General features: G+C 47.6%; 2 protein-coding genes across 2 annotated transcripts; one reads left to right on the forward strand and one right to left on the reverse strand.

Annotated features, from left to right (window-relative positions):
- MRPL32 (mitochondrial ribosomal protein L32) lies at positions 1 to 5182 on the reverse strand. The gene is made up of 3 exons (XM_069730198.1): positions 4766 to 5182; positions 3771 to 3940; positions 1 to 431 (listed from the first exon to the last, which is right to left on the reverse strand). The coding sequence occupies exons 1-3, from the start codon at positions 4875 to 4877 to the stop codon at positions 180 to 182; spliced, it is 534 nt and encodes a 177-aa protein (XP_069586299.1). The 5' UTR covers positions 4878 to 5182; the 3' UTR covers positions 1 to 179.
- A 33-nt stretch (positions 5183 to 5215) lies between these two features.
- Positions 5216 to 19785, forward strand: PSMA2 (proteasome 20S subunit alpha 2). Its single transcript, XM_069730200.1, has 8 exons — positions 5216 to 5323; positions 9713 to 9789; positions 12750 to 12882; positions 12985 to 13107; positions 15234 to 15315; positions 18435 to 18508; positions 19339 to 19396; positions 19480 to 19785. The coding sequence occupies exons 1-8, from the start codon at positions 5283 to 5285 to the stop codon at positions 19594 to 19596; spliced, it is 705 nt and encodes a 234-aa protein (XP_069586301.1). The 5' UTR covers positions 5216 to 5282; the 3' UTR covers positions 19597 to 19785.
- Positions 19786 to 27221: the final 7436 nt, after the last annotated feature.

Raw genomic sequence — 27221 nt, forward strand, 5'->3', positions numbered from 1 at the left:
TGACAAAACAGTCACTGGTGCAATTTTAATACATGTAGCACTAAAGACCCAATGTTACATACAACAGCAAACTAAAAATATGACAGTTTGGGGAATGAGAGCACAATCTAAGAGTCTACTGAGGAGTTCATGTTGGAGGCCTTTAAGACACTGTATAGTAGAAAAAAAATAAAACGGTATCAATATGAAAACCATGACGGGCGTTTAGATTTCCGCTCAATAATCCTCTTCCCCGCATCTTCAGGATGAGGCTTTTCACCTTCATAGAGAACTACAGTTTCCACAGTGGGAGCTTTGAAAGGCCCTCCTTCCACGACTTTTATCTCCTTCCTGATGAGATGCGTTTCCTGGCGAACTTTCTCATAGCAGAATCCACATAGTACGTGTTTCAGTTTCAGGTGCCCGCATTTTAGACATGTGTCAATGTTATTCTAAAAATTAAGGGAAAAAATTAATTCTTTCCATCCAAGCGAAGATGCCTTTAATTGTCATGTGAATATTACACTACAAATACTGGGATCTAAGGGGTATCGTTTCTCCTTATGGAGAGTGACATACCATCTCTGGCTTGTCAACGTAAGGAGGTTTATTCGCCATGCAATGCTCCTCTGGGAAATATAATATGCAAATTGCCTCTTCTGAGAAAAAGAGGACTTAAACTCTATAGCGCCACCTGTTGGAAGTAGCGATCCTACAAGTCACAATCAACCCTTTAACGAGTCGTGCAATATGACTTAGGATAAAAGCCAAATCAATATCTCAATTCGCACTGACGAGGGCCAACAGCCCGAAACACTGTGTCTGTGAATTGAGATCACTTTGATCAAATTGAGATTAAATTGAGATCTCTTTTTCTCAGAAGAGGCAATTTGCATACTACAAATACTGCCATCTATATGGCTACGTTCACATTAGCGTTGTGCGCCGCTGCGTCGGCGACGCAACGCACAACGCACGCAAAAACGCACCAAAACGCATGCAAAAACGCTGCATTTTGCGACGCATGCGTCGTTTTTTGCCGAAATTTGGATGCAAGAAAAATGCAACTTGTTGCGTTTTCTTGGTCCGACGCTTGCGGCAAAAAAGACGCATGCATCGCACAACGCAACAAACAAAAACGCATGCGTCCCCCATGTTAAATATAGGGGCGCATGACGCATGCGTCGCCCGACGCAAACTAGCATAACGCTAATGTGAACGTAGCCTATGAGGATGTGCTGCATGCTGTACTGATAAATGACAATTACGAAACCTAGAAGTGGCTTTTATTCAAGGTAGTAGGGCTGAACAAATCCCAGCCAACCAAGGAAGCACTTGGGTTACAGTGGACGGTACATTACATTTGACTTGTTTCTCATTGCTGTCTGAGGAAGTTCTCAGTGATGAATGAAAGAAGCAAACATGGGCCCAGAAAAATAGTTACTGTATATACTTGAGTATAAGCCGAGAATTTCATCCCATTTTTTTAGGCTGAAATTGCTTATATTCGGGCCGGTTTAAACTCGAGTATATACGGTATACTCCTAAGCTCACATTGAGATTTTGGAAGAGTTTTTGGAGAAAAAACTGAGAGGAAACTCTCTAAAATATTCTTCAAAACCTTGGAGTTTCTGTTTAGCGTCTGCTTGAAAAACTCAGTAAAGACCAAGTGTGAACACACCTTAAGGTTCATAGTAATTTGATTATCTCAAGTCATGATAACTCCAGGTGGAGTCCAGAAATGGTCACTGTTGTGAGTTCTCTTGTCGGGCTCCCTCCTGTGGTCATGAATGGTACTTCGGCTGGTTCTGTCCATGGACTTTCTCTGGTGGCTGTGGGTGTTTCTGAGTTTCCTTCCTCAGGTGACGAGGTTAATTCGTTAGCTGGCTGCTCTATTTAACTCCACTTAGATCTTTGCTCCAGGCCACCTGTCTATGTTCCAGTGTTGGTCTAGTTCACTCCTGGATCGTTCTTGTGACCTGTCTTCCCAGCAGAAGCTAAGTGACTGCTTGTTTTTCTCTGGTTTGCTATTTTTCTGTCCAGCTTGCTATTTCGATTGTTCTTGCTTGCTGGAAGCTCTGGGATGCTGCTCTATTTAACTCCACCTAGTTCTTTGTTCCTGGCCTCCAGTCAATGTTCCAGTATTGGTCTTGCTCTCTCCTGGATCGTTCTTTTGGCCAGTCTGCCCTGCATAAGCTAAGTTCTGCTTGTGTTACTTTTTGTTTGCTATTTTTTCTGTCCAGCTTGCTATATTGGTTGTCTTGCTTGCTGGAAGCTCTGGGACGCAGAGGGAGCACCTCCGTACCGTTAGTCGGTGCGGAGGGTCTTTTTGCGCCCTCTGCGTGGTCTTTTTGTAGGTTTTTGTGCTGACCGCAAAGTAACCTTTCCTATCCTCGGTCTGTTCAGTAAGTCGGGCCTCACTTTGCTAAATCTATTTCATCTCTGTGTTTGTATTTTCATCTTTACTCACAGTCATTATATGTGGGGGGCTGCCTTTTCCTTTGGGGAATTTCTCTGAGGCAAGGTAGGCTTTATTTTCTATCTTCAGGGCTAGCTAGTTTCTTAGGCTGTGCCGAGTTGCATAGGGAGCGTTAGGCGCAATCCACGGCTATTTCTAGTGTGGTTGATAGGATTAGGGATTGCGGTCAGCAGAGTTCCCACGTCCCAGAGCTCGTCCTATATTATCAGTAACTATCAGGTCATTCCGTGTGCTCTCATCCACCAGGTCCATTATTGTCCTGACCACCAGGTCATAACAGGTCACTTCATAGTATCAAATTGCCTAAAAAGGTGTGCCGTTACCGATGCAATCCTAGATTACCCCAACGATTAAACCTTCAATACACTTTATGGTCCTGCTCTAGGAGATAGCACGTTTTTAGCTTATGTGGGGCACGGTAGTAGTGGGCAACCCCTTTCAATGCATGTGCAGAGGGGAGTGGAGCAAGGGAACCAGTTACATAGGTAAACCACATGACCACCACCATCTTTGTAGCTGTGGATGCAGCAGCATCATGGGGGAGCTTACAGAGAAAACCAACTGTTGTGTCCTGATCCAAGCATACAAAGGTACTGTTCCTGCAAGGCCTTAGCTGAGAGGGGTTCCTTTTGGCTTACTTAAAAGGGTTATTTCTATCTCATAGATTTACAGAACATCCACTGGATATGCCATAAATATCTGTTAGTTGCAAGTTACAGAAGAGGACCAACATCTATCAATGAAGAGGAGGCCATGACATAGCATGTGTGCTTGGCTATTTTCAGAACTCCCATACAAATGAAGATAAAGAGCCCTCTCTCCATTCACAGAAGGCAGGAGAAGAGGTTTGGGGTCCATAGGTTTTGAGGTATACGAATGTTCCAGAATAAAGTGATGTACGTAGCATTTGAGTAAAGCCAATACATTCTCTTGGTGCCATGATGGCACTGAGTAACACCACTTTGCTAGAACCATTAGTGCCAGACTCATGACTGGCGTTCCACTCTTCCATATGAGAAACAGGAGGATACTATGCTGAGATACACGTCTGTTAGATAATCCTCATCTCATTTCCTCTATAAATGTAAGTCGCATAATGCAATTTGCAGAGGAAAAGAAACAGCTGTCCTTAGTGCAGGTGGCTACCCAACCACACAGAATCTATTGCTAATAAGCATATCCTGGTTTATGGCCATGATCACTTTCTACCAGTGACACACTGCACCCATAAACACCTCGACAATATCTACATGCAAAAAACAAACAAACCCAAAACATACTGGTAAAACTAAAGGTGCAGGTTTTACAATACCTTCTCTTTGAGAAGTTTATTTGGATTTCTTCTTCGGCAGCGATTTACTTCTATTGTTCTTCTGGATTTAGGGGCAGCCATCCAAAAGATACTATCAAGAAAACTGGGCACATTGGCATCTTCATCGGATTTCTCAGAGGGACAGGATACTGGCGCTTGGACCGCTAGAGCTGCAGCAAACATAAAACACACTGATGGTGAAAAGGGAAGATGAAAGGCAGGTTCTGAGCTCCTGCTACAAAGCAAGAGCCAGTCTGGAAGCACAGGGGAATATTTGGGAGCAGCCCAAGATACATCCTGTAGGTGTTATACAAGGTGGAGGATAAAGAGGAAGAACAGACAAGAGAATCTTTTCTTACTGGTAGAGATGCACATGCCCCTTGTATGCAGCCATGCACCCACCTAGGCCTCGCATGCAGCCATGCGCCCCACGTAGCCCTCGCGCGCAGAGGCGCGCCCCGCGTAGCCCTCGCGCGCAGAGGCGCGCCCCGCGTAGCCCTCGCGCGCAGAGGCGCGCCCCGCGTAGCCCTCGCGCGCAGAGGCGCGCCCCGCGTAGCCCTCGCGCGCAGAGGCGCGCCCCGCGTAGCCCTCGCGCGCAGAGGCGCGCCCCGCGTAGCCCTCGCGCGCAGAGGCGCGCCCCGCGTAGCCCTCGCGCGCAGAGGCGCGCCCCGCGTAGCCCTCGCGCGCAGAGGCGCGCCCCGCGTAGCCCTCGCGCGCAGAGGCGCGCCCCGCGTAGCCCTCGCGCGCAGACGCGCCCCGCGTAGCCCTCGCGCGCAGAAACACACCCCGCGTAGCCCTCGCGCGCAGAAACGCGCCCCGCGTAGCCCTCGCGCGCAGAAACGCGCCCCGCGTAGCCCTCGCGCGCAGAAACACGCTCCGCGTAGCCCTCACTGCACCCCATGTAGCTCCCGTATGTAGCAAAGCGCCCCCTGTAGCCCCCACATGCAGCACTAGTTTTTCACCTCATTCACTCCTGTAGTATGGCTTTTTTTTACCTGGATGGAAAGGCTGCACTCCTAAAACCCGCAGAAGACTTTGTTCTGCTCGCAGGCTCCATGTCAGCAACAACCTGACAACTCCTGCAGCCGGTGCCCCGGACAGCGCCATGTTTCTGATGACCTCCTGTCTGTCACCCAGTAGTATTCTGTTATGCGCATGTGCGCTTCAGCCTACTACGTGAGTGACGCCGCCAACCACAATGGGGTGCCGCCGCCCACCGTGGAACACGTGTGTGCAGCACACTATGTGTACCGTGCACTTTCCAGTTATTACACAAATGTCATAGACATCCGTCTAGCGTCTACAATGTATATATACGATATGAATAGTAGCGGAATGACAGCGTTATGTGACGCAGCATGGACGAGGCTAGAGCACACACTAGTTACAGCTCTGTGAGGACTACAGTCCCCAGCATGCAGCGCGCCTCGGGCGGGATGTGACGTGACGTAGTGACGCGTGACGTAGTGACGCTCGCCGTGCTGCTCACACTAGAGGAGGAGCAGAGAGAAGATGGCGGAGCGCGGTTACAGTTTCTCTCTGACCACTTTCAGGTGAGTGGCTGCTGTGTATGGCGGCGCTGCTCTGCGGCTGAGTCCGCGGGGTCAGAGCCGGTCCCGGCAGCCTCCTCCCCGGTACCCGTGCGGCTGAGCCCCGCGGCTCTTTGTGTGCTCGCTCGGACGCACTTTGCACAGTCACTGCCCGGCCTGAGTCCCAGCGTGGGCTGTGCGGCTTCTGTCCGCGGTGTGTGGCTGGGGACGGGGGAGGACGGAGGCATGTGGGGCTGGTACCAGGGTATTGCTGCCTGCCGACCGTGCAGTCGCCCTCCCCTGTGCCCTGCAGGAGGCGGTGTTGTGCCCTCCTCTGGGGCCGCAGGTGACCGGTGGAGGCTCTCTGCACTGGACATCCGTTTTCCATCACTTCTGCCCTTGTCATTAACTGGTTTTCTAGTGGCTGGTCTACTCATCTGGGAGTTTAACTGCTGAAAAGTGTTCATCCTGTGCCTGCAGTGTGTGAACATGGTGTAAAGAAATGACTGTTCTATATCCACCCTGCCGTGCAGCCTTGCTCTGTTCTTTCACACTTCCGTTTTGTGCTGTACGTCGTTGTGCAGTATAATGACGTATCGACAGACATCACGAAAATAGTGAAAACCGTGTGACGCATCCAGTGTAATGACGGATGCGTCGTTTGTGTTGTTGCCACGAGAGAGAGACTGACTTTTTCCCGGACTTGAAAATCCTTCCGGGCATGCTCAGAGGGAAAAACGTGATACGTCGCTGGATTCCAGTGTCTGACGGTCAGCGACGGATCCTGCGCCCATAGGCTTCCATTATAGCCGACGACGGACAGCGCAGGACCCGTCACTGACTGATTTTCCGACATGCAGAAAAAATGTTCTTCTGAACGTTTTCTCTCTACGACGGACCGCTATTTTCCGACGGATCCAGTGCACGACGGATGGCCATCCGTCACTAATACAAGTCTATGGGAAAGTGCAGGATCCTGCATTTTTAAAAATTGCGACGGATTGCGATGTGACACAAAAAACGGAAGTGTGAAAGTAGCCTAAAGGAGATAGATGGGGAATACTGGGAGTTGTAGTTCCTTACAGCTGTTTGGAGGCATAACACCGCCCCACCACCAAAAAAACACATACTTTCCTCAAGGCTGCCCCCTGCATTGTCAGTGCGATATTGCCATGTGACAGATGCAGCCTTAGGCTACTTTCACACTAGCGTTAACTGCAATCCGTCACAATGCGTCGTTTTGCAGAAAAAACGCATCCTGCAAAAAGTGTTTGCAGGATGCGGTTTTTCTCCATTGACTAACATTACGCGACGGATTGCCACACGGCGCAACCGTCGCGCGACGGTTGTGCCGTTTTTCGGCCAACCGTCGGCCGCAAAAAACGTTCCATGTAACATTTTTTGCAGCCGACGGACCGTCTTTTCCGACCGCGCATGCGCGGCCGGAACTCCTCCCCCACCTTCCCGCACCTCACAATGGGGCAGCGGATGCGCTGAAAAGCAGCATCCGCTGCACCCGTTGTGCGGCGGAGGCAACGCTAGCGTCGGTAACCTCGGCCCGACGCACTGCGACGGGCCGGGCCCGATGCTAGTGTGAAAGAAGCCTTAGGGTACCGTCACACAGTGGCATTTTGATCGCTACGACGGCACGATCCGTGACGCTCCAGCATCGTAACAATATCGCTCCAGCGTCGTAGACTGCTGTCACACTTTGCAGTGTACGACGCTGGAGCGATAATTTCATGACGTATGTGCGATGTAGAAGCCGTTGGTTACTATGCGCACATCGTATACAATATCGTGCACACCTTTGTTACACCATGCGATCATGCCGCCACAGCGGGACACTAGACGACGAAAGAAAGTTTCAAACGATCTGCTACGACGTATGATTCTCAGCGGGGTCCCTGATCGCAGGAGCGTGTCAGACACAGCGAGATCGCTGGAACGTCACAAATCGTGCCGTCGTAGTGATCAAAATGCCACTGTGTGACGGTACCCTTACACTATGTGAGGTAGTGTCACATGACCACCAGGAATTGCAGGGCTGGTCAGGGAGGTCAATGAAATTTTGATTTAATTTGTTGGGCTCTTAAAGGAAATCTCCACATTTGATTGATCATGTCCTATTAATATGGGCACACAGGTTATAGACTGAAAAGTGATATCTGTCTCATGTCAGATGCTTTGTTGTTGAGACACCATCTCTTATAACTATGTAAATGAGTTCTTCCAGGGTCTGGGGTGTAAGCTGGCCAGAAGATAACTCTGCCTCCTTCGTTATACTATCTTCTGACTCTCACGTCGTCCCTGTGACATCAAGAGCGTGGCTGGAAACCTTGCACGTTCTGCCTTCTATCCCTTATCTTCTATTAAAATTGGAATGTTGTTTGTAAAAAATCAGACAATTTTCATCTTATTCAAAAGCCTCTCCATTTACAAGAACAAAGGGAATTTGAATTTTGTTTGCTCATTGTCTGTTACCAAGCACCACTACAGCCTAGCAGTGTGGTTGAGCATGTGCACTGCTTACAGGAGATATTAAATAGAGCCCTGTAAGCACTGATCTAAAGCTGGCGGGGTTTCTAGAGTGCACGGTGCGGCCAGCGGTACAACTATACTGCTGATCCGAGCAGTCAGTCTTCAGGAGTGCACCACGCACGGCAAACAGAAGGTCGAAAGGCAGGTGAGAGGTCCACTCCTGAAGCTAAGTGAGAGCATCTGCTATAAATGGATTTATATTTGGCTAATCTGGTGTGGATTTAAAAAGAACACTTGCATTCATAACTTTCTGCCTTGATCTGCACAGGGATTAACTCAGTCCTGAGTACACCAATGTGCAGCATTCCACCATCGAATCTGTAACAAAAACCATGCGATTCTTCAGATGTTGTATTTTAGTCTATTCCTGATGAAGGGGCCTGAGTAGTCTCAAAAGCTTGCAATTTGTCACCATCTTTTCAGTTAGCCATTAAAAGGTATCAACCACTGAGGACTCTCCATTCCAAATATTTTTCTAACAAAAATGTATTCACTTGACACTTATTGTGTTTTTTTTTTTTTTTTTTTTCCTTTTTTCTTCTTCAATCCAACACCTTCTGCCATTCATAAGTGGAAGGGAATTACTACACAGGCATGACACAGCGTTTCAGCTTTCACTTTCACTCTATGCAGGAGGAAGGGGGAGGATGGGTGAGCAGTCGGCGCAGAGCTGTGCTGTAAAATAAAACTGCTGGAAATTATAGTGGTGTGACATTGCATCTAATGACTTCCTGTGGTGTGGCACTGTAACTGCGACAGTCACAAATGTTTCCAAATGTGCTGCATTCTCTGTTGCACATAACCTAACCTCCAGTAATTCACTTTTCTTTTCTTCCAGTTTCTAGTAGATCTACTTTTGCACAATTTTTCACTCTTGCATTGCATACATCCATGTCACAATACTCATAAAGCTGTTTTCTATTCTTCTTCAGGTGAGGCCAGGGTCACACTAGACCGTAATACGGACGAGCGCTATGCAATAAAACGCCTAGCACTTGGACCAATGTTAATCTATTGTGAAGCGCCCATCATCTGTTGTTTTCTCGGCAGTATTATACGTGCGAGAGAAATCGCAGCATGCTGCGATTTTCACTATATATCGGCCGAGAATGAAAGTCTATGGGTGCTAGAAAAACTCACACACCACACTGACCATCAGTGTGAGTAGCGAGAAATATGCACCGGTGTCCTATAGAAAAGCCAGCAATTCAGTGCGGTGTACAGTAAAATCACACTGACGGGTTAAAATAGAATAGATAAAATAAATGTCTACAAAGATGTATAGATCTATTCTATAATTGTCTGCTATTGCTAAATCATTATCAAACCCGACAGGATATGAGACATGGTTTACATACAGTAAACCATTGCATATCCATTAGATTTTTATAGATCCCTCACTAATAATGTTAGAAGTGTTTGTGTGTAAAATTTGGGAGCTGTTAAAAGGTTAATTCACGGAAAAAACTGGCATGGGCTCCTGCGCAATTTTCTCCGCCTGAGTGGGAAAGCCAGTGACTGAGGGCAGATATTAATAGCCTAGAGAGGGTCCATGGATATTGGCCCCCCCTGGCTAAAAACATCTGCCCCCAGCCACCCCAGAAAAATCTGTAAGATGTGTCTATTCCGGCACTTAGCCCCTCTCTTCCCACTGCCCTGTGGCATTGGCATATGTGACTTTATGTGCATAAATCTAAATAAAATCTTGTGATCATTTTTATAACGTTTATCAAATCGTCCATGCATTTACTAGAAGCTAATTGGAGAGATGTAAACTAATCAGTTGGCCATGGAATGACTATGCATTGCACTGTACATCTTCTCTTCCTGAGGTATAGAGTCTTCTCCACTAACGGCCATTTCTTTCCTTAGTCCTTCAGGTAAACTTGTACAGATTGAGTATGCATTGGCTGCGGTAGCTGCAGGAGCGCCTTCTGTTGGGATCAAAGGTATGGTATAATGCTGGTCATCTGTCCTGTAGCTTACAATGCATACAACCTTCTGGAAGGAATCTCATCGTCTGCCTAAAGGCCCCTTCACATTAAGCGACGCTGCAGCGATACCGACAACGATCCGGATCGCTGCAGCGTCGCTGTTTGGTCGCTGGAGAGCTGTCACACAGACCGCTCTCCAGCGACCAACGATGCCGGTAACCAGGGTAAACATCGGGTAACTAAGCGCAGGGCCGCGCTTAGTAACCCGATGTTTACCCTGGTTACCATCCTAAAAGTAAAAAAACAAACACTACATACTTACCTACCGCTGTCTGTCCTCCAGCGCTGTGCTCTGCACTCCTCCTGTACTGTGTGTGAGCACAGCGGCCGGAAAGCAGAGCGGTGACGTCACCGCTCTGCTTTCCGGCTGACCGACGCTCACAGCCAGTACAGGAGGAGTGCAGAGCACAGCGCCGGGGACAGACAGCGGTAGGTAAGTATGTAGTGTTTGTTTTTTTTTACTTTTAGGATGGTAACCAGGGTAAACATCGGGTTACTAAGCGCGGCCCTGCGCTTAGTTACCCGATGTTTACCCTGGTTACCAGCGAAGACATCGCTGAATCGGTGTCACACACGCCGATTCAGCGATGTCAGCGGGAGAGCCAGCGACGAAATAAAGTTCTGGCCCTCTAGCCCCGACCAACGACATCACAGCAGGATTCTGATCGCTGCTGCGTGTCAAACTAAACGATATTGCTAGCGAGGACGCTGCAACGTCACGGATTGCTAGCGATATCGTTTAGTGTGAAGGTACCTTAAGGCTGGCGTTTTAAACGGCCGAGTGCAATGCGATAAAAAATCGCATTGCACTCGGACCAATTTTAAGCTATGGGGCAGCTCCCACCAGCCGACTATTTGTCGGCTGTTTTCCTCGGTCCGAGACAATCGCATCGGATGCAATACGCCAGTGTGACGCCGGCCTTAATGTGGCATTCTGAGATTGACTGATTGAAAAGAGATTTATAGTAAAGTCCTGTTATGCTGCGTTTCAGATAAAATGATCTGCCTGGGAACCATAGCCAAAGACTAGAGTAGTCTACTGCTGACCCCAGTCAGCATTTCCCAGCACCGCTGCAAGTGATTGACAAGTCGCTTGCTATGCTAGGTAAATCACCTGTCAGCACATGGATGAGCCGGGCAGAGCCACATAAGGTCCCCTTTAACACTGACATATGTGGTCATGAAAAATAGCCCACTCTAGTAGTCATATCAAATCGTTTAATAACCTAGATTGTCATTGAGTTTTCATGAATAAATGTGTTTGCCACAGTGGCCGATCACAGGGCGACATTCATTTCTTATAGGTCTCTTAACCTATTCCAGACTGCCTACTGTCTTTTAACAGCAGGTGTCTGAGCTCTTAAGTTTAAAGTTACTTTTACATTGCTGCATTAATGCTCCTACAGGAGGAGCAAATCTGTTCCAGCTGCCAGTCATGGTTCCTAGGAAAAGCGGACTTATTTTTTGTATGATGCAATTACAGAAAAAAAATTATAACCCCCTCTAAAAAGCCCTGAAAACCAGACTATAGCTCTAATATATCTGCTGTGATGTAGGCCTGCACTCCTACATGTGTACATCCCATATAAACCAAAGACCAATATGGCCATTTCAGTGGAAAAATACAGATAGTTTAACCCCTTAGTGACCGAGCCAAATTTTTTAAATCTGACCAGTGTCACTTTATGTGGTAATAACTCTGCAACGCTTCAACAAATCCCAGTGATTTTGAGACAGTTTTTTCGTGACACATTATACTTTATGATAATGGTAAATTTTGTTCAACATTTTTTGTTTATTTATAAAAAATATCAAAAATTTGAGAAAAATGTTAAAAAATTAGCAATTTTCTAAATTTGAATGATTATCCCTTTAATCCAGATAGTCATACAACAGCAAACCATTAATAAATAACATTTCCCACATGTCGGCTTTACATCAGCACCATTTGTAAAATGTTATTTTATTGTGTTAGCATTTTAGGAGGTTTAAAAATGTAGCAGCAATTTTTCATTTTTTCAAAGAAATTTACAAAATTTATTTTTTTAGGGACTTATCCATGTTTGAAGTGACTTTAGGGGTCCCATATATTGGGAAACTCACAAACGTGATACCATTTTAAAAACAGCACCCCCTGACATATTGAAAACTGCTGTCAGGTAGTTTATTAACCCTTCAGGTGCTTTACAGGAATTAATGGAAAGTGACATGACAGAAATGAAAATGTGTATTTTTACCACCTAAATGTTGGTAACTTCTAAACAGATTACTACAGCCGTCAGACTCTAAGACCACTATTTGGTCATGAATTGCCATGGCAAACATCAGGACAACAAAATCATGATCTGAGGGCACCAATTGTGACAAAGAAGAAGCCCCCACACTCTGTTAACCATTTATAATGATGTAGTCACTATTGACAGCAGCATCTAAGGGGTTAAACAGATTTAGATGGTGCAAATACTGATCGTGGCTGGTACAGCAAGTTGTCAGCTATAGTGTACAACCGACAGATGCTGGATTGTCATCTGTATGGGGAGGCTATTCTCTTATATCTCAGGTCAGTTAAAAGACGTATTGGCGGTCATTAAGGGGTTAAATGAAATCTGCACAGTGATAGGGAGATTCATGAAACTCCTCATGTGTTAATGTAAATGCTGCTTTACTATCCTTTCAATTCTTGTATTGAATCCAAATAAGCCATACATATGAAATAACTGGCTAAATGGTAGTTTGGGCAACAGCTATTTCTCCTAACGCCAATGTATACCCTGCCATGGCAGCGGAGAAGAGAAGCAATAAATGTTGTATTACCAGGATGTAGTATCTCATTGAGATGGTATTGCCCCTTTTTATGTGAATATGAGCTTTGTACTATGCTGAAATGTTCACCTTTCTACATCATTTGTTCCTAGCTGCAAATGGAGTCGTTTTGGCAACTGAGAAAAAACAGAAATCCATATTGTATGATGAGCAGAGTGTACATAAAGTGGAACCAATCACCAAACACATAGGCATGGTATATAGCGGCATGGGCCCGGATTACAGGTAACATATTACTTGCATATTCTATTAATATGCTACATCTTGCTGTGTACAGTAGTCCCCATTGTCCTGTTCTAAGGTCTTTTATTTTCATTTTCTTGTTAGAGTCCTTGTTCAGAGAGCCCGAAAGCTCGCCCAGCAGTATTACCTTGTGTATCAGGAACCTATTCCAACAGCACAGTTAGTGCAGAGAGTGGCCTCTGTCATGCAGGAGTATACACAGTCTGGGTAAGAGCATTCATCTTGGAGGACGTTTATTAAAGAGAATCAGCAGGGGTCCTCTATCTCTGCCATGAAAAGCAATTGAAATGCTATGTAGCATTGACTGCAGCAAAGGTGGCTGGCACTGCACCCACTGCCGTGACTTAATTCTTTCTCTACCCTTTTGGGTGTTGGCAAAAGGGGGGGGGGGAGAATAACGTTTGAACTGCATTGCCATTGAGTTGGTCAGCTTTTGTTCAATTTCATACATCGGTCAGGCAATTTTTACTTTTACACATACCACAAATTTAAAGAGGTGGTCCACTACATTGTGTAAATAGCCCATCAATTTACAACCTTTAAATAAGTGTTTTTGTAAATGCATAGTGCTGCTATATTTGCCTTTTGGGTGGCGCTATCGCTGCTTGCTCAGTCCACATCATGTGACCTCGGCTACAGCTGCCGCTGACATCCACTGATATCATGTCAACGTCCAGACTTCTTTGATTCATTGAGGCATGACCCAGTCGCACGCACCCCTTACCCGGATTGTCCACAGCCCAGTCAGTATTTCACCGCACGTCACAGCCCAGTATTCAGCGTGCGCTTGTGTCCAATGAAAGCAGAGGAGAGAGGGAAAGAGTGCTGGATACTGGGCATGTGAATTGCGGTGAAGCGCCAACGGGGGGGGGGTGCGTGCAACCGGGTCACCCCAACCAGCATCATATGGCAGCAGTATGTGGTTACAAAAATACTTATCTAAAAGGTGTAAATTGATGGGCGCATTATACAGTGTAGTGGACCACCTCTTTAACTGTACTAATCCTAACTGCCATGCTCACGTGAGGACAAAACATTAAACGGGATAAAATCACAAAAATAAGTCACTTTCACATTCTGCTGTACCTGCTTCCTAAAACTAAATTTCACTGAAAATATGGATCGTAACTTTTTTGCTGCTTTTGCACTTGCTGCTTTCTATGGGTGATAAGACACTGAAAAAAATGTGCTGCAGCTTTCCAACTGTCAGGAGGAAAAAGTGAGCACAAAATTTCTGAAATCTGGTAGCTTTTGCTGGTACTGAAAAAGCTGCTTTTAGCTCTTCATGTCTGAGCCTCTTTTCACCTACCTGGTCAGGCCAAATTTTACAATTCTGACCACTGTCACTTTATGATAACTCAGATCCCACTGATTCTGAAATTGTTTTTTTTTCAATTCGGTTTGGGGGCAGATATAGAGCATTATAGAATGCTGTATATTGGTCCTGAAAGGTGGTGGCCGTATCTCATATCGGCCTAACCTGGTAACAGGTTCCCTTTTAAATTGGACTTTGAGAAGTCAACCAAACAAAAGGTCATAACACAATCCCCTTTCTACTTACATTTTAGATGCATATCTTACAGGTTTCACTGCATAACATACCGAACATGTGATAACGCTGGAAATCAACAAAAGTGGCTAAAAATCTTTGTTAAAGAGGTTGTCTGGCCTCACTACTCTGTCCCGTGCTGCATGGGGGAGCTCTGCAGTTCCATCCATGCTTTCCTGTGCGGTGGATTCCTTCTGGGAAAATGGCCACTTGGAGGTGGCGCATGCGCAGATGGAGATCTCGGAAGATGAGATTTCAGCGCTGAGATCTCATCTCCCGAGACTTCCCGGCGGCCATTTTCCCAGAAAGAATCCACCGCACAGGAAAGCATGGATGGAACTGCAGAGCCCCCCTACGCAGCACGGGACACAGAGCACATGGTGTAGCTGGGACGCCAGACTGCTTATTGAATTTTACAAGCTGCGGCGTTCGCTATGTCACAAATCTTTTGCCAGCAGTGACTGGAATAAGATTTTTGTTGAGGTGCACACGAGGTGTATAGCTCCTCATTCATGAAGAGGAGTATGTGAACCACTGGTTTTGATGAATTGGGGTTTTTTTTTTTTTTTTCCTCCCTTCGGCCACATTTCTACCTCCACTGTTTCCATGGCCTTTTCACCACAAGTTCAAGTGAGTGGCAGCTGGGAATACTGATATATACTATGGTACTTTGTATAACCTCCTACCTGCCACACAGCAAATGCAAAGGTTCTTATTGGATGCAATATTAGTAACCTGTGTTTTTTTTTTTTTTTTTTTTTTTCTTCCCCCTCCCAATCCTTAGAGGTGTACGTCCGTTTGGAGTCTCATTATTAATTGCTGGTTGGGATGAAGAACGACCATATTTATTTCAGTCCGATCCTTCTGTAAGTAATGTTGTATATTTTCTTGTGTAACACACAGGACTGTATTTACTTAGTATGAAATTCACTATATCTAACTACTCTAATCCCTTGACGACCTACCGTATTTTTCGGACTATAAGACACACTTTTCCCCAAAAAATTTGCCAGGGCTCTGCTGGCATTTTGTGAAAGCCCGGAGCTCCCCTGCACATCCACTTCTGCAATGCGGTGGCCTCCAGGAAAATGGCTAACTGGGGGTGGCACATGCTCGAATTGAGATCTCTGCATTGCGGTAATTGATGTGCGGGGGGGGGGGGGGGGGGGGGGTTCCGGGCTTTCACAAAATGCTGGCGGATCCCCACATACCAAAGAGCACCGCCAAACTTTCTGCACCAACCTGGGATGGGATTTACTGGAGGCCACTGCATCACAGCAATGGATGTGCATTGGGGCTCCCGGCTTTCACAAAATGCCGGTGAAGCCCCGACCTCTGAACACCCACTGTGACCACGCTCCGTAAGCTGAATTAGGACTGTAAGACGGACCTCCATTTGACACTTTCCCCCCATTTTCCTTCTGGAAATTTGGGGTGTCTCTTGTGGTCCGGTGCAGCTTATAGTCCGAAAAATACACTGTTTTTTTTAATTTTTTTTAATTTTTATAGCAACATCATTAGTCGCCTGACTGTCTTTGATGCGGGCTCTTGCCCTGAGCCCACCTTGTTTCAGGCATATGGCGGCTCTATTCATCAGCTGTCATGTGCCCTAACTGGCATTTAACATGCGCGCTGGAAGCCCATCACAAACCCTGCCCATCACAAACCCTGCCCATCGGTGTCCTGTCACATTGTGGGGCACTGATGGGTTGATGTGCTCGCCATTGCAGAGTGCTGCCCTGCGGCCGGTGTTCATACCAACTGATCATTTCTGCTACACATGGCATGCTGAAGCCCTGCGATCAGAAGATCGAGCTTTAAGTCTCCTAAATTCAAATCTACACACGCACGCGCTCAGAATAAAACTCAGGACAAATTACACAACAACGTTGGGGGTCTATTTTCTCCTGTTACTTTTGGGAAAATGAAAATTTGAGGGCGAAAAGATTTTTGTTGAGAAAGATTTTTACATTTTTTTTTTTTTCACTGCTCTGTTACAAACTACTGTGAAGCACTTGAGGGTTCAAAGTGCTCATCACACATCTAGATAAGTTCCATGCGGGGTCTAGTTTCCAAAATGGTGTCACTTGTGGAGCGTTTCCACTGGTTAGGCACATCAGGGGCTCTCCAAACGCGACATGGCGTCCAATCTCAATTTCAGCCAATTCTGCATTGAAAAACTCAAACGGCACCCCTTCTCTTCTGAGCTCTGCCGTGCATCTAAACAGTGGTTTACCCCCACATATGGGGTATTGGTGTATTCAGGAAAAATTGCACAACAACTTTTATGGTTCATTTTCTTATTTTACACTTGTGAAAAAAAAAAAAAAAAAGGTTCTGAAGTAAAATTTTTGTGAGGGGGGGGGGGGGTTTGTGGGAAAAAAAAAAGGTTAAATGTTCGTTATTTTTCCTTCCACATTGCTTCTGTTCCTGTGAAGCACAGAAAGGGTTGATAAACTTGATAAACTTCTTGAATGTCGTTTTGAGCACATTGAGGGGTGCAGTTTTTAGAATGGTGTCACTTTTGGTTATTTTCTGTCATGTACATTCCTCAAAGTGGCTTCAAATGTGAGGTGGTCAACACCACCATGCGGGAAGTAAGCGGATAATGTGGGGTTGCTACCCGTGGTGGAGGAGAGGAGACTCTCCTCCAGGCCCTGGGAACCATATTTGTGGTAAAAAAAAAAAATTAAAATAAAAAATGATCTACTCACCTCCCAGCGCTGTACGTGGCCGTCAGGTCTCAGGGTTGCTATGCGAGCAGGACCTATGGTGACGTCGCGATCACATGACCGTGACGTCACGAAGGTCCTTCTCGCATAGCATCTTTGGAACCGGACCGCCGCCTGCAGCACTGAGATCGGGACGTCAGAGGGTGAGTATAACCATTTTTTATTTTTAACATTACTACTGATGCTGCATATGCAGCATCAATAGTAAAACAAGTGCAGGAGTAAAACCCGCAGCGGAAACTGCAAGACAAACCTGATAAATCTGCAGGGATAACCGCAGCGGTTTTGCCCTGCAGATTTATCAAATCCGCTGCGGGAGAACCCGCAGGGACCCTTCCTACGTGTGCACATAGCCTTATATCGTAGCCCTGTACGGGTTTGCCTCCCTATACTGCATCGGATTTTCTATTCAAGTGAATACTTGGCAGCGGCCACTAGGGCTACATGCCAACGATCAGGAATAGTAGCGTTTTTGGACTCGGCATTCTAATTACTGCACTTGTGTTTAGGTGTATGCAGATTTACCACGTGTAATGACATTCTAGTGATGAAAATACACAGCGGAGAGTAACATCTCCGCTACAGAAATTCCCATGCTGCGGCTCGTAAACCCACACCACAGGTCAGTTTACGCAGTGTTAAATAGAAGCACAGTGGACATGGGATTTCTATAAATCCCATCAACTGTGCTTGTAATGTCCAAAACGCTGCTATTCCGGATTGTGGGCACGCAGCCTAAAACCGTGTATTCAGGTGCTTTGTTTACATTGCTTATACCCCACCACTGCCAGAGCAGATTTCTGCTGATCTGTGGGGATGCCGGGTGTCTTCTCCCACCGATCTCATTATGTTGACCTAGCTTGGGATAGCTCTTCACTTGCTTGGTCCTAGATAAACTCTTAAAGTGTACCTGACAGCAGATGTATGCTGCGAGGGCATCCGCTGCGGAGAAGTTGCCGGGGACACGACTGTCCAACTAGCGTGGCTCTGTCCATGACTGTTTTTAATGTGTGGGGTTTTTTTTCCTCCTTCTGAAAGTGTTTGCATTCAACCAGGTATCTTTGACATACAGCTAGTGACTGATGCATGCTGCCTGATCAACAGGCAGCATGTATCGGCTCCCTTTAAGATGAATATTTGACATGGAATGTGGTTGTATAACATCAAATACCTTGTAGCAGAAAATCCTCTAATAGTGCTTAATTTTCATTGACTGCTTTTTTTAAAAAAAAAATAATTATTTCTCTTTTCAGGGGGCTTATTTTGCATGGAAGGCTACAGCAATGGGAAAGAATTATGTAAATGGAAAGACTTTCCTTGAAAAAAGGTACAAATGATTCTTACTGGTACATCTTTTCACAGTAAAGTGTTAAAGTTGAGAGGATTGGTGGGGGAGGGGAAAGATAAGAGCCTAGTTTAATTAGAATGAATGGGTTTTACTATGAACTCAGTGAATTGCTGCTTGTCTCTCACAAAGGTAAGTTTACAGTGGTGTTCAGAAATCTTTTTCACAGCCATAATTTGCTGACCAGAGTCGGGATGTACTTTGTGGGTGGAGTTTGTACGGCCCCCGAAGGATGGTATATCCAAATGGCCCTTGGCAGAAAAAATATTCCCCTGCTCTAAGGGGTTAACGTAAATGGTGCTGAGATTACAGCAGCTCCACAGTGCCAATACTGGTCCTGCTTAATTAATCCAGGACCCTATATAAGTGGCGCTGTTTTCAGTGGGTGATGTGACATGGTTTCTATATTCTGGATGTTTCCAATAAGTAGTCGCTGTTTGGCTGTGGCCTTTACTACTTTGTTAGCGAGGATGTCCGCACTGACTGAATATTGATGAGCTGCAGCCAAAGAGTAACTGATCATTTGCTACTTCGGGTGCATGGCCAGTGTCCCATCAATCTTTGAGAACCGTGGCACCAATATTGCTGGATTGGCTTAGCTTTTGGAGAATATCTGTTTTTATTTTAATTGGGGTCCTGAAATGAATAAGCAGGGCGTTTCCATTAGTGGACATCTTTATTTATTTTTTTATCGTGTGTTTATTAAATAAAGAAGAGTTCTAATTACTTAATCCAAAGGGTATTTAACACGCTAGACTGCGCACACATGGCGAAAGTAAACTTTCAGCAAAGCATTTGTATTTTCCTTTCAGATATAATGAAGACCTGGAACTTGAAGATGCCATTCACACAGCTATCTTAACACTAAAGGTATTGTCATACAGTGAGTGAAATGGGATTGGATGCAGTGAACATAGCATATTATTGTGATACTACTGTCTGTATTCCAACAGGAAAGCTTTGAGGGCCAGATGACAGAAGACAACATTGAAGTTGGTATCTGTAATGAGGCCGGATTTAAGCGACTCACTCCTGCAGAAGTCAAGGATTACTTGGCAGCTATAGCATAAATGGCTTCCACTTGGGAAGGTCGATTGATGTAGTTTTTTTTTTGTTTGTTTTCTGCCACTAAAGGATACAAAATGATTTTCTTTGCAGATTTTTTTTTTTTTTTGGCATACTTTCTTATTTCTACCTGTTCGACAGATCCTTTTTAAAACTGATATGGATCTAAAAACAATAAACGGTATTAAACAGAATTTCGACTACTGTCTTTTCTTGTTGTCATTTCTCTGATCTGTAAATGGTGAAATTGCAATAAGAAGGGAACAAAACACCATATGTACCCCAAAATGGTATAGTTAAAATCAGCGCAAGGTGCAAAAAAAAAAAAAAAACCCTCACCCCATATTTCACAAAAATGAAAACCAGGGTGGATTTGATTTAAATCTAACTGATTTAAATCACGATTTAAATCACTAGTCAGTAAGGCTTGATTTAAATCAGTGATTTAAATCAAAGTTTCTACCTAACTGAATTTGACTCCGCAGAGGTCCCAGCCTCTTCTTGACGGCAAAAATGTTACAACATGAACAGAGTTGAGGAAAAGACCTTAATCCTATTGTTCTACATACCTATGAATACAGAATCAACCCCTTCAGTGCCAAGTCCAAGAAGTTAGACAATATGTTTCTGATTGTTTGGAGTGGAATAGATCTGCACAACACAAGAAGAATGTGAATCTAAGTGTGAGGAGGAGGAAGGGCAAGCAGACAAGAAAATGAAAGTGAAACTTTGAGCACAATACTGCAGCATAGCCACAGACAGACAAGTCTGGATCTGTTTGTGTGTACGATCTGAGGTTTATTACAGTCTTTCCTTATAATGGCAGCAGGCTGTAAAAGAGACCCAGTTTGGGAATATTTTAATGAAGCTCCTTCGCCTATCGGTAAGGCAGGCATGCGTGCAAAATGCAAACGATGCAACAAAGAGATGCAAGGCCTGGTGGCGCGAATGAGGCAACATCATGAGAAGTGCGGTGATGAAGATGACTCAAACTGGGTCTCTTTTACGGCCTGCTGCCATTTTATAAGGAAAGAATGTAGTAAACCTCAGATCGTACACACAAACAGATCCAGACTTGTCTGTCTGTGGCTATGCTGCAGTATTGTGTTCAAAGTTTCACTTTCATTTTTTTGTCTGCTTGCCCTTCCTCCTCCTCACACTTAGATTCACATTCTTCTTGTGTTGTGCAGATCTATTCCACTCCAAACAATCAGAAACATATTGTCTAACTTCTTGGACTTGGCACTGAAGGGGTTGATTCTGTATTCATAGGTTTGTAGAACAATAGGATTAAGGTCTTTTTCTCAACTCTGTTCATGTTATAACATTTTTGCCGTGAAGAAGAGGCTGGGACCTCTGCGGAGTCAAATTCAGTTTTGAGAACTGCGTAAGTAAAGCGAGCGTCTGTGATAAGAGGAGAGAAACTGCCCACTAATCCTACAGAAACCTCTGGAAGAGCATGGCATTGTGAATGTTACACATATACAGCCTTTATTCTATTGAGTTAAAGGGACACTGTCACCTGAATTTGGAGGGAACAATCTTCAGCCATGGAGGCGGGGTTTTGGGGTTTTTCATTCACCCTTTACCCGCTGGCTTCATGCTGGCTGCAATATTGGATTGAAGTTCACTCTCTGTCCTCCATAGTACACGCCTGCGCAAGGCAAGATTGCCTTGCGCAGGCGTGTACTACGGAGGACAGAGAATGAACTTCAATCCAATATTGCAGCCAGCATGTAACCAGCGGGTAAGGAAAGGGTGAATCAAAAACTCCGCCTCCATGGCTGAAGATTGTTCCCTCCAAATTCAGGTGACAGTGTCCCTTTAAACAACTCGGCTTTATCTCATGATGGAAGAACCTTTGGATGGTAAAATATTTTCCTCAAAAAGCAGTTTATTGAAAAAAATCCGATTTAAATAAAAAAAAATCGATTTAAATCTAAAAAATCCGAATAATTATTATTTTTTTTTTATTTTTTTAAAAAAAACATTGATTTTTATCCACCCTGATGAAAACATTACCGGTCTTAATTTGTAATTTTCTAACTTTTAATTTTATGGCGAGTTAAGAAAAAAAACAAACTGTACATGTTTGGTATCTGCGTGTAGAATCGTATTGCCAGGTCAGTTTTCTTTATCGCCTCTCATTGGGGGACACAGGAACCATGGGTGTATGCTGCTGCCACTAGGAGGCTGACACTATGCAAATAAAAAAGTTAGATCCTCCTCTGCAGTGTACACCCCACCGACTGGCATTATACTCTTCAGTTTAGCTTCGTGTCAGTAGGAGGTGGACACGGGTCTTTCATTAGACCCTTATCTACCTCAATGTGCGTCGTTTCCTTTACAGGTTTCCCGGAGGGATACAGGGTGAGCAGTCACACCTGTAGTCCCACAAAACGGACTATGAGTACGGCGTGTACTGCCACCCCGTATCCTCATAGATCCCTCTCCAGGACCAAGATCCTAGCACAGAAGCGTGCTCAGAAGTCCGGTCCTGGTTCCGTCCCCCACCCACTCGCCCACCAGAGCCTGTCGGTCGGCGGAGACGAGGACGTCCATTAGCCCCTGGACGTCTCACCCCCTTTTAAGGTTAGTACCGGCGTGGGATGTTTTTAGGTGAGTATTCTCTCCCTTCCCATCCCAGATCTTTGTTAGGGGGGTTCTTGTTAGAGGCTCCCTGTCGTTTTCTTACCCGGTCATTGACTGTATCTTCCAGTGACGGCCGGTATTCTTTCTCCTCCCTTTCTGACAGGGGCCTTCTGTCTCAGCGCGGGGCCCCTTTTAGGCCACCGCGCTCTTATCCCCTGTGGCCGGATCCCTAGACCGGAGGGGACACATCCTCAGCAGCCCTGCAGGCGGTCGCGCCGCTTCTCGCTGCGGCGCATTGTTCTGGCGCCGCAGGGGGTTGTTATCTGCAGGCGCTCGCGCCGCTTTCCCCTGCGGCGCATCGCTCTGGCGCCGCAGGAGGGTGTTTTCTGCGGCGCCCTTCAGCGGCGCAGCCTAGCAGGCCGCGGCGCCTGCGGCTCAGCCTTCCTCTCGCCGCATCGTTCCGGTGCGCTATTTCGGCGCCGCGGCTTCTTTTCTCGGCCGCCGGTGCCCATTTCCGCCCCTGCAGGCGGGTTTTTTCCCGCCCGACATTCTGCGCCCTGCCCACCGGTGCCTCTGCGTCTGGCTCCACCCCCTTCCTCGTGGATCTCTCGGCCGGTGTGCACCGCTTCTCTCAGCAGCAGCCCTCGCAGTGCCTCACACAGCGCGCCACGCTCCTTCACTCGCATCTTCTGTGGCTCAGCATCGCAGAATCAGCACCTCAGGGAAGTCCTCCGCCGAGGACAAGTGGGACATCTTCCAGGACCGGGTCCGTGAGTAGCTGCACTGCAGACTGACATCCTTCTCTGCCCCACTGTCCCCTAACCCACTGGCATCTTCAGGGATCTCTCAAAATGTCTTCTAAAGGGGGCCGCTCTCGTCCCCCTACTTCTTCATCTTCTGCCTTAGTCACGTACTTTGCATGTTCGTCCTGTAACCGCAAACTTCCCTCAGGTCAGTCCTCCCCGCTGTGTCAGTCCTGCAGCAACCCAATTGTTCCCACCGCCCAGGATCCTCCGGCTGTTCCGCCCGAGAGTGATCCCCCCCATCCCAGGCTGGGCCGCCTCTCTGTCCCAATCGATGGCCGATTTAACACGGGTATCTCAAACCCTGGTGTCCGCGCTGGATCGGTTACCCCTGCAGACCCCTGCCGTGGCCAGCGGGTCGCAGGAACCGCCGCCCGAGACCTCCTTGCTAAGCTACAAAAGGTCCAGACAGGAACGTCGGTCTGAGTCCTCTTCGCGTTCCATCTCGCCGCACGGCCCTCCCCCGCGGTTGGTGTCCCACCGATCCTCCTCCCCTGAGTCAGGCGAGGCATTATCTGATGCGCCCTCAGAGGATATTTCGGAGCTGGATCCTAACCAGATCGCCACCATGAGTGAGACGGTCCAGAACCTCATTCGGGCTATAAACCAAACCTGTGGCATTCAGGATCCCGCTACGGAACCCGCAGATCAGGCGGTTTCGTTTAGACGGGCCAAACCACCTTCAAAATTTTTCGCTCCTCATCCTGAATTCGAGGAAATCCTGGCCAGAGAGAGAGAATCCAACCAGACGTTTTCAGAGGGGAAAACGCTTGGGGGTGTTATATCCGTTTTCACCAGAACTTACCGCCAATTGGACGGTCTCTCCCTCGGTGGATCCCCCTGTTTCCAGGCTGTCCACCAACACGGTGCTTCCACTGTCCGGCGGAGCGTCTCTGAAGGATTCTAACGACAGAGTTATAGAATCCTTCGCGAAATCTGCCTTTGAAGCGGCTTCAGCAGCGCTATGCCCAGCCTTTGCTTCCACCTGGGCTTCAAAATCCATCTCAAAATGGGCCAAGGATCTACGGCGAGGTATCCTTGACGGGGCACCTCCCGCGCAATTGGCGGAACTTGCCAACCAGATTTCCCACGCTGGTGAATACCTGGTTTCCGCCTCCCTGGATGTCGCGTCGTGTGCGGCTCAGGCTTCCAGCAATGCCGTTGCCATCCGCCGGACCGTTTGGCTCAAGGCCTGGCAGGCGGACTTGTCCTCCAAAAAGTCCCTCACTAGTCTGCCCTTCCAGGGCTCTCGTCTCTTTGGTTCCCAGCTGGACCAAATCATTAAGGACGCCACCGGGGGTACAAGTTCTCTTCTCCCCCAGGCTAAACCTCGTCGCCCTCCTCCTAGACGGCAGTTTCGCTCCTTTCGGCCTTTTCGGCGCTTCGCTGCGTCGAACTCCTTTTCCCAGCAGCAACAGAGGCCACAGGCACGTCAAGAGAGGAAGGCGGTGTCCTTCAGGCCCACTCCGTCCTGGCGTCCTCGCTTTTCCCGGGGTAGATCGTCCAGGCCCAGGACTGGAAGATCCACCTCCGCATGACTCTTGGCAAGACTCCAGCCCAACTCCCAAGTTGGGGGGGGGCCGTCTTCTCCGTTTCAGGGACGTCTGGATTTCCGCAGTAGAGGATGCATGGGTCAGGGAAGTTGTATCCTCGGGATACAAAATAGAGTTCGCCTCCCGACCCAGGGATCGTTTCTTCCAATCCCGTCCTCCAAAAGATCCCGCTCTGGTTCCGGGCTTCTTCGCAGCCATCGCTTCTCTGCTCAAATCCGGGGTAATCGTTCCTGTCCCAGAAAAGGAACGGTACACAGGCTTCTACTCGAACCTCTTTGTGGTACCGAAAAAAGACGGCAAGGTTCGTCCCATTCTGGACCTCAAATTGCTGAACAGGAGGGTTCACCTGAGACACTTCAGGATGGAATCCCTTCGTTCAGTAATTGCTTCCATGGAGGCTCAGGAATTTCTATGCTCTATAGATATCCAGGACGCCTACCTACATGTTCCGATATTTCCCGGACATCACCGTTTCCTGCGCTTCGCAGTTCAACAAGATCATTTTCAGTTCGTCGCCCTGCCGTTCGGCCTCGCAACCGCGCCAAGGGTGTTCACGAAAATCATGGCGGCGCTGATGGCCATCTTAAGAGTCAGAGGCTTGGTTCTGTTTCCATACCTCGACGACATCCTCATCAAGGCTCCGTCCTTTGCTCAGGCCCACGAAAGCCTGTCCATTGTTCTCGACACGTTATCCCGTTTCGGGTGGCTGGTCAACCGGAAAAAGTCCTGCCTTATTCCTTCTCAGCGCATCATCTTTCTGGGTATGCTTTTCGACACTCATCAGTCCAGAGTCTTCCTTCCCAAAGACAAGAGATCCACCCTTTGTCGGGACATACGCTTGCTCCAGGGTCCTCGGCCTCCCTCCCTCCGATCGGCCATGAAGGTTCTGGGGAGGATGGTAGCTACCTTGGAAGCGATTCCCTTCGCACAATTCCATTCTCGACCCCTTCAGCAAGCCATTCTGTCTCAGTGGGACAGGTCGGTCTCCCTGGATCGGCCGATCAGACTCTCCTTTCGGGTCAAGCGGTCTCTCAACTGGTGGCTGACGTCACCTCTCATCTCCCAGGGCAGGTCCTTCCTTCCGGTTCACTGGCAGGTGGTGACAACGGACGCCAGCCTGATCGGCTGGGGTGCGGTTTTTCGCCACCTGACGGTTCAGGGCCGTTGGTCGCCGCAGGAGTCTTCTCTGCCGATCAACGTCCTCGAAATTCCGGCCATCTTTCTGTCCCTCCGCCATTGGGAAAGGATCCTCAGGAGCCTTCCAGTCCGGGTCCAGACGGACAACGCCACGGCTGTGGCATATGTCAACCATCAGGGGGGGACTCGGAGCTCCTTGGCCCTTGCCGAGGTATCCAAGATCCTCCTTTGGGCAGAGGCAATGGTTCCGGTGATATCCGCGGTGCATATCCCCGGCGTGGAAAACTGGGCCGCCGACTTCCTCAGCCGCGAGGGTCTCGCGGCAGGGGAATGGTCCTTGCATCCGGAGGTCTTCCATCAGATTTGTCTTCGATGGGGAACTCCGGATGTGGATCTCACGGCGTCTCGAATCAACAGGAAGGTTCCGCAGTTCGTCTCCAGGTCCCGCGATCCTCTCGCAGTGGGCGTCGATGCTCTGGCCATTCCTTGGTCACAGTTCGAGCTGCCCTACCTGTTCCCACCCCTTCCATTACTTCCCAAACTTTTGAAGAAGATCAAAGCGGAAGGGGTGCCGGTCATTCTGATCGCCCCGGATTGGCCCAGGAGAGCTTGGTTCGCGGAGCTCGTCAACCTTCTCGCGGACGCTCCCTGGCGCCTTCCAGACAGGCCCGATCTGCTGTCCCAGGGTCCGATCTGCCACCCGAATTCTCGGTCGCTCAGTTTAACGGCGTGGCTGTTGAGACCGCGGTTCTAAGAGCGTCCGGCCTTTCGGACCGGGTGATTCACACCATGATTCAGGCTCGGAAGCCTTCTTCTTCCAGGATCTACTACCGCACCTGGAAGGCCTACTTCCGTTGGTGCGAGTCCAACCGCGTTCCGCCTATGGTTTTTTCCCTGCCTTCTCTTTTGGCCTTCCTTCAGGCAGGGCTGGATTCGGGCCTGGCTCTTAGTTCCCTGAAGGGTCAGGTCTCGGCGCTTTCCATCCTCTTTCAGAAGACCTTGGCCTCTCGGCCACAGGTTAAGACCTTCTTTCAGGGGGTAGCCCACGCCGTCCCGCCGTACAGGGCCCCTGTGGAGGCATGGGACCTAAACCTGGTACTGGACGTTTTAAAGGTTTCTCCCTTTGAACCTCTTAGGGAGATTCCTCTATCAGTTTTATCTTGGAAGGTGGCTTTTCTTGTGGCCATCACGTCCATTCGCCGCGTTTCCGAGCTGGCGGCACTGTCTTGCCGCCCTCCGTTTTTGGTCATTCACCATGACAAGGTGGTCTTCCGACCCCCACCTTCTTTTCTTCCTAAGGTGGTTTCCACCTTCCACCTCAACGAGGACATCGTTCTACCTTCCTTTTGTCCAGCTCCGACTCATCCTCTGGAGCGATCGTTGAACAAGCTAGACCTCGTCAGGGCAGTGAGGATTTATCTGGATAGAACATCCTCTTTCCGGAAGACGGATTCCTTTTTCGTCATTCCTGATGGCACGCGCAGAGGCCAGCCGGCTTCTAAAGCGACTATTGCTCGATGGATCAGAATGGCAATTTTGGAGGCT

Source organism: Ranitomeya imitator, chromosome 6, assembly GCF_032444005.1.
Source record: "Ranitomeya imitator isolate aRanImi1 chromosome 6, aRanImi1.pri, whole genome shotgun sequence".
Taxonomy (NCBI): domain Eukaryota; kingdom Metazoa; phylum Chordata; class Amphibia; order Anura; family Dendrobatidae; genus Ranitomeya; species Ranitomeya imitator.

Bases quoted from the DNA above. Each gene is read 5' to 3' on its own strand.
- PSMA2 (XM_069730200.1), top strand. From the start codon at position 5,283: ATGGCGGAGCGCGGTTACAGTTTCTCTCTGACCACTTTCAG. The intron at 5,324-9,712 runs GTGAGTGGCTGC...TTCTTTCCTTAG, and splicing joins TTCTCTCTGACCACTTTCAG to TCCTTCAGGTAAACTTGTAC. The intron at 13,108-15,233 runs GTAAGAGCATTC...CCCAATCCTTAG, and splicing joins CAGGAGTATACACAGTCTGG to AGGTGTACGTCCGTTTGGAG.
- MRPL32 (XM_069730198.1), bottom strand. From the start codon at position 4,877: ATGGCGCTGTCCGGGGCACCGGCTGCAGGAGTTGTCAGGTTGTTGCTG. The intron at 3,941-4,765 runs GTAAAAAAAAGC...TGTTTGCTGCAG, and splicing joins AGTGCAGCCTTTCCATCCAG to CTCTAGCGGTCCAAGCGCCA. The intron at 432-3,770 runs GTATTGTAAAAC...CTTAATTTTTAG, and splicing joins ATAAACTTCTCAAAGAGAAG to AATAACATTGACACATGTCT.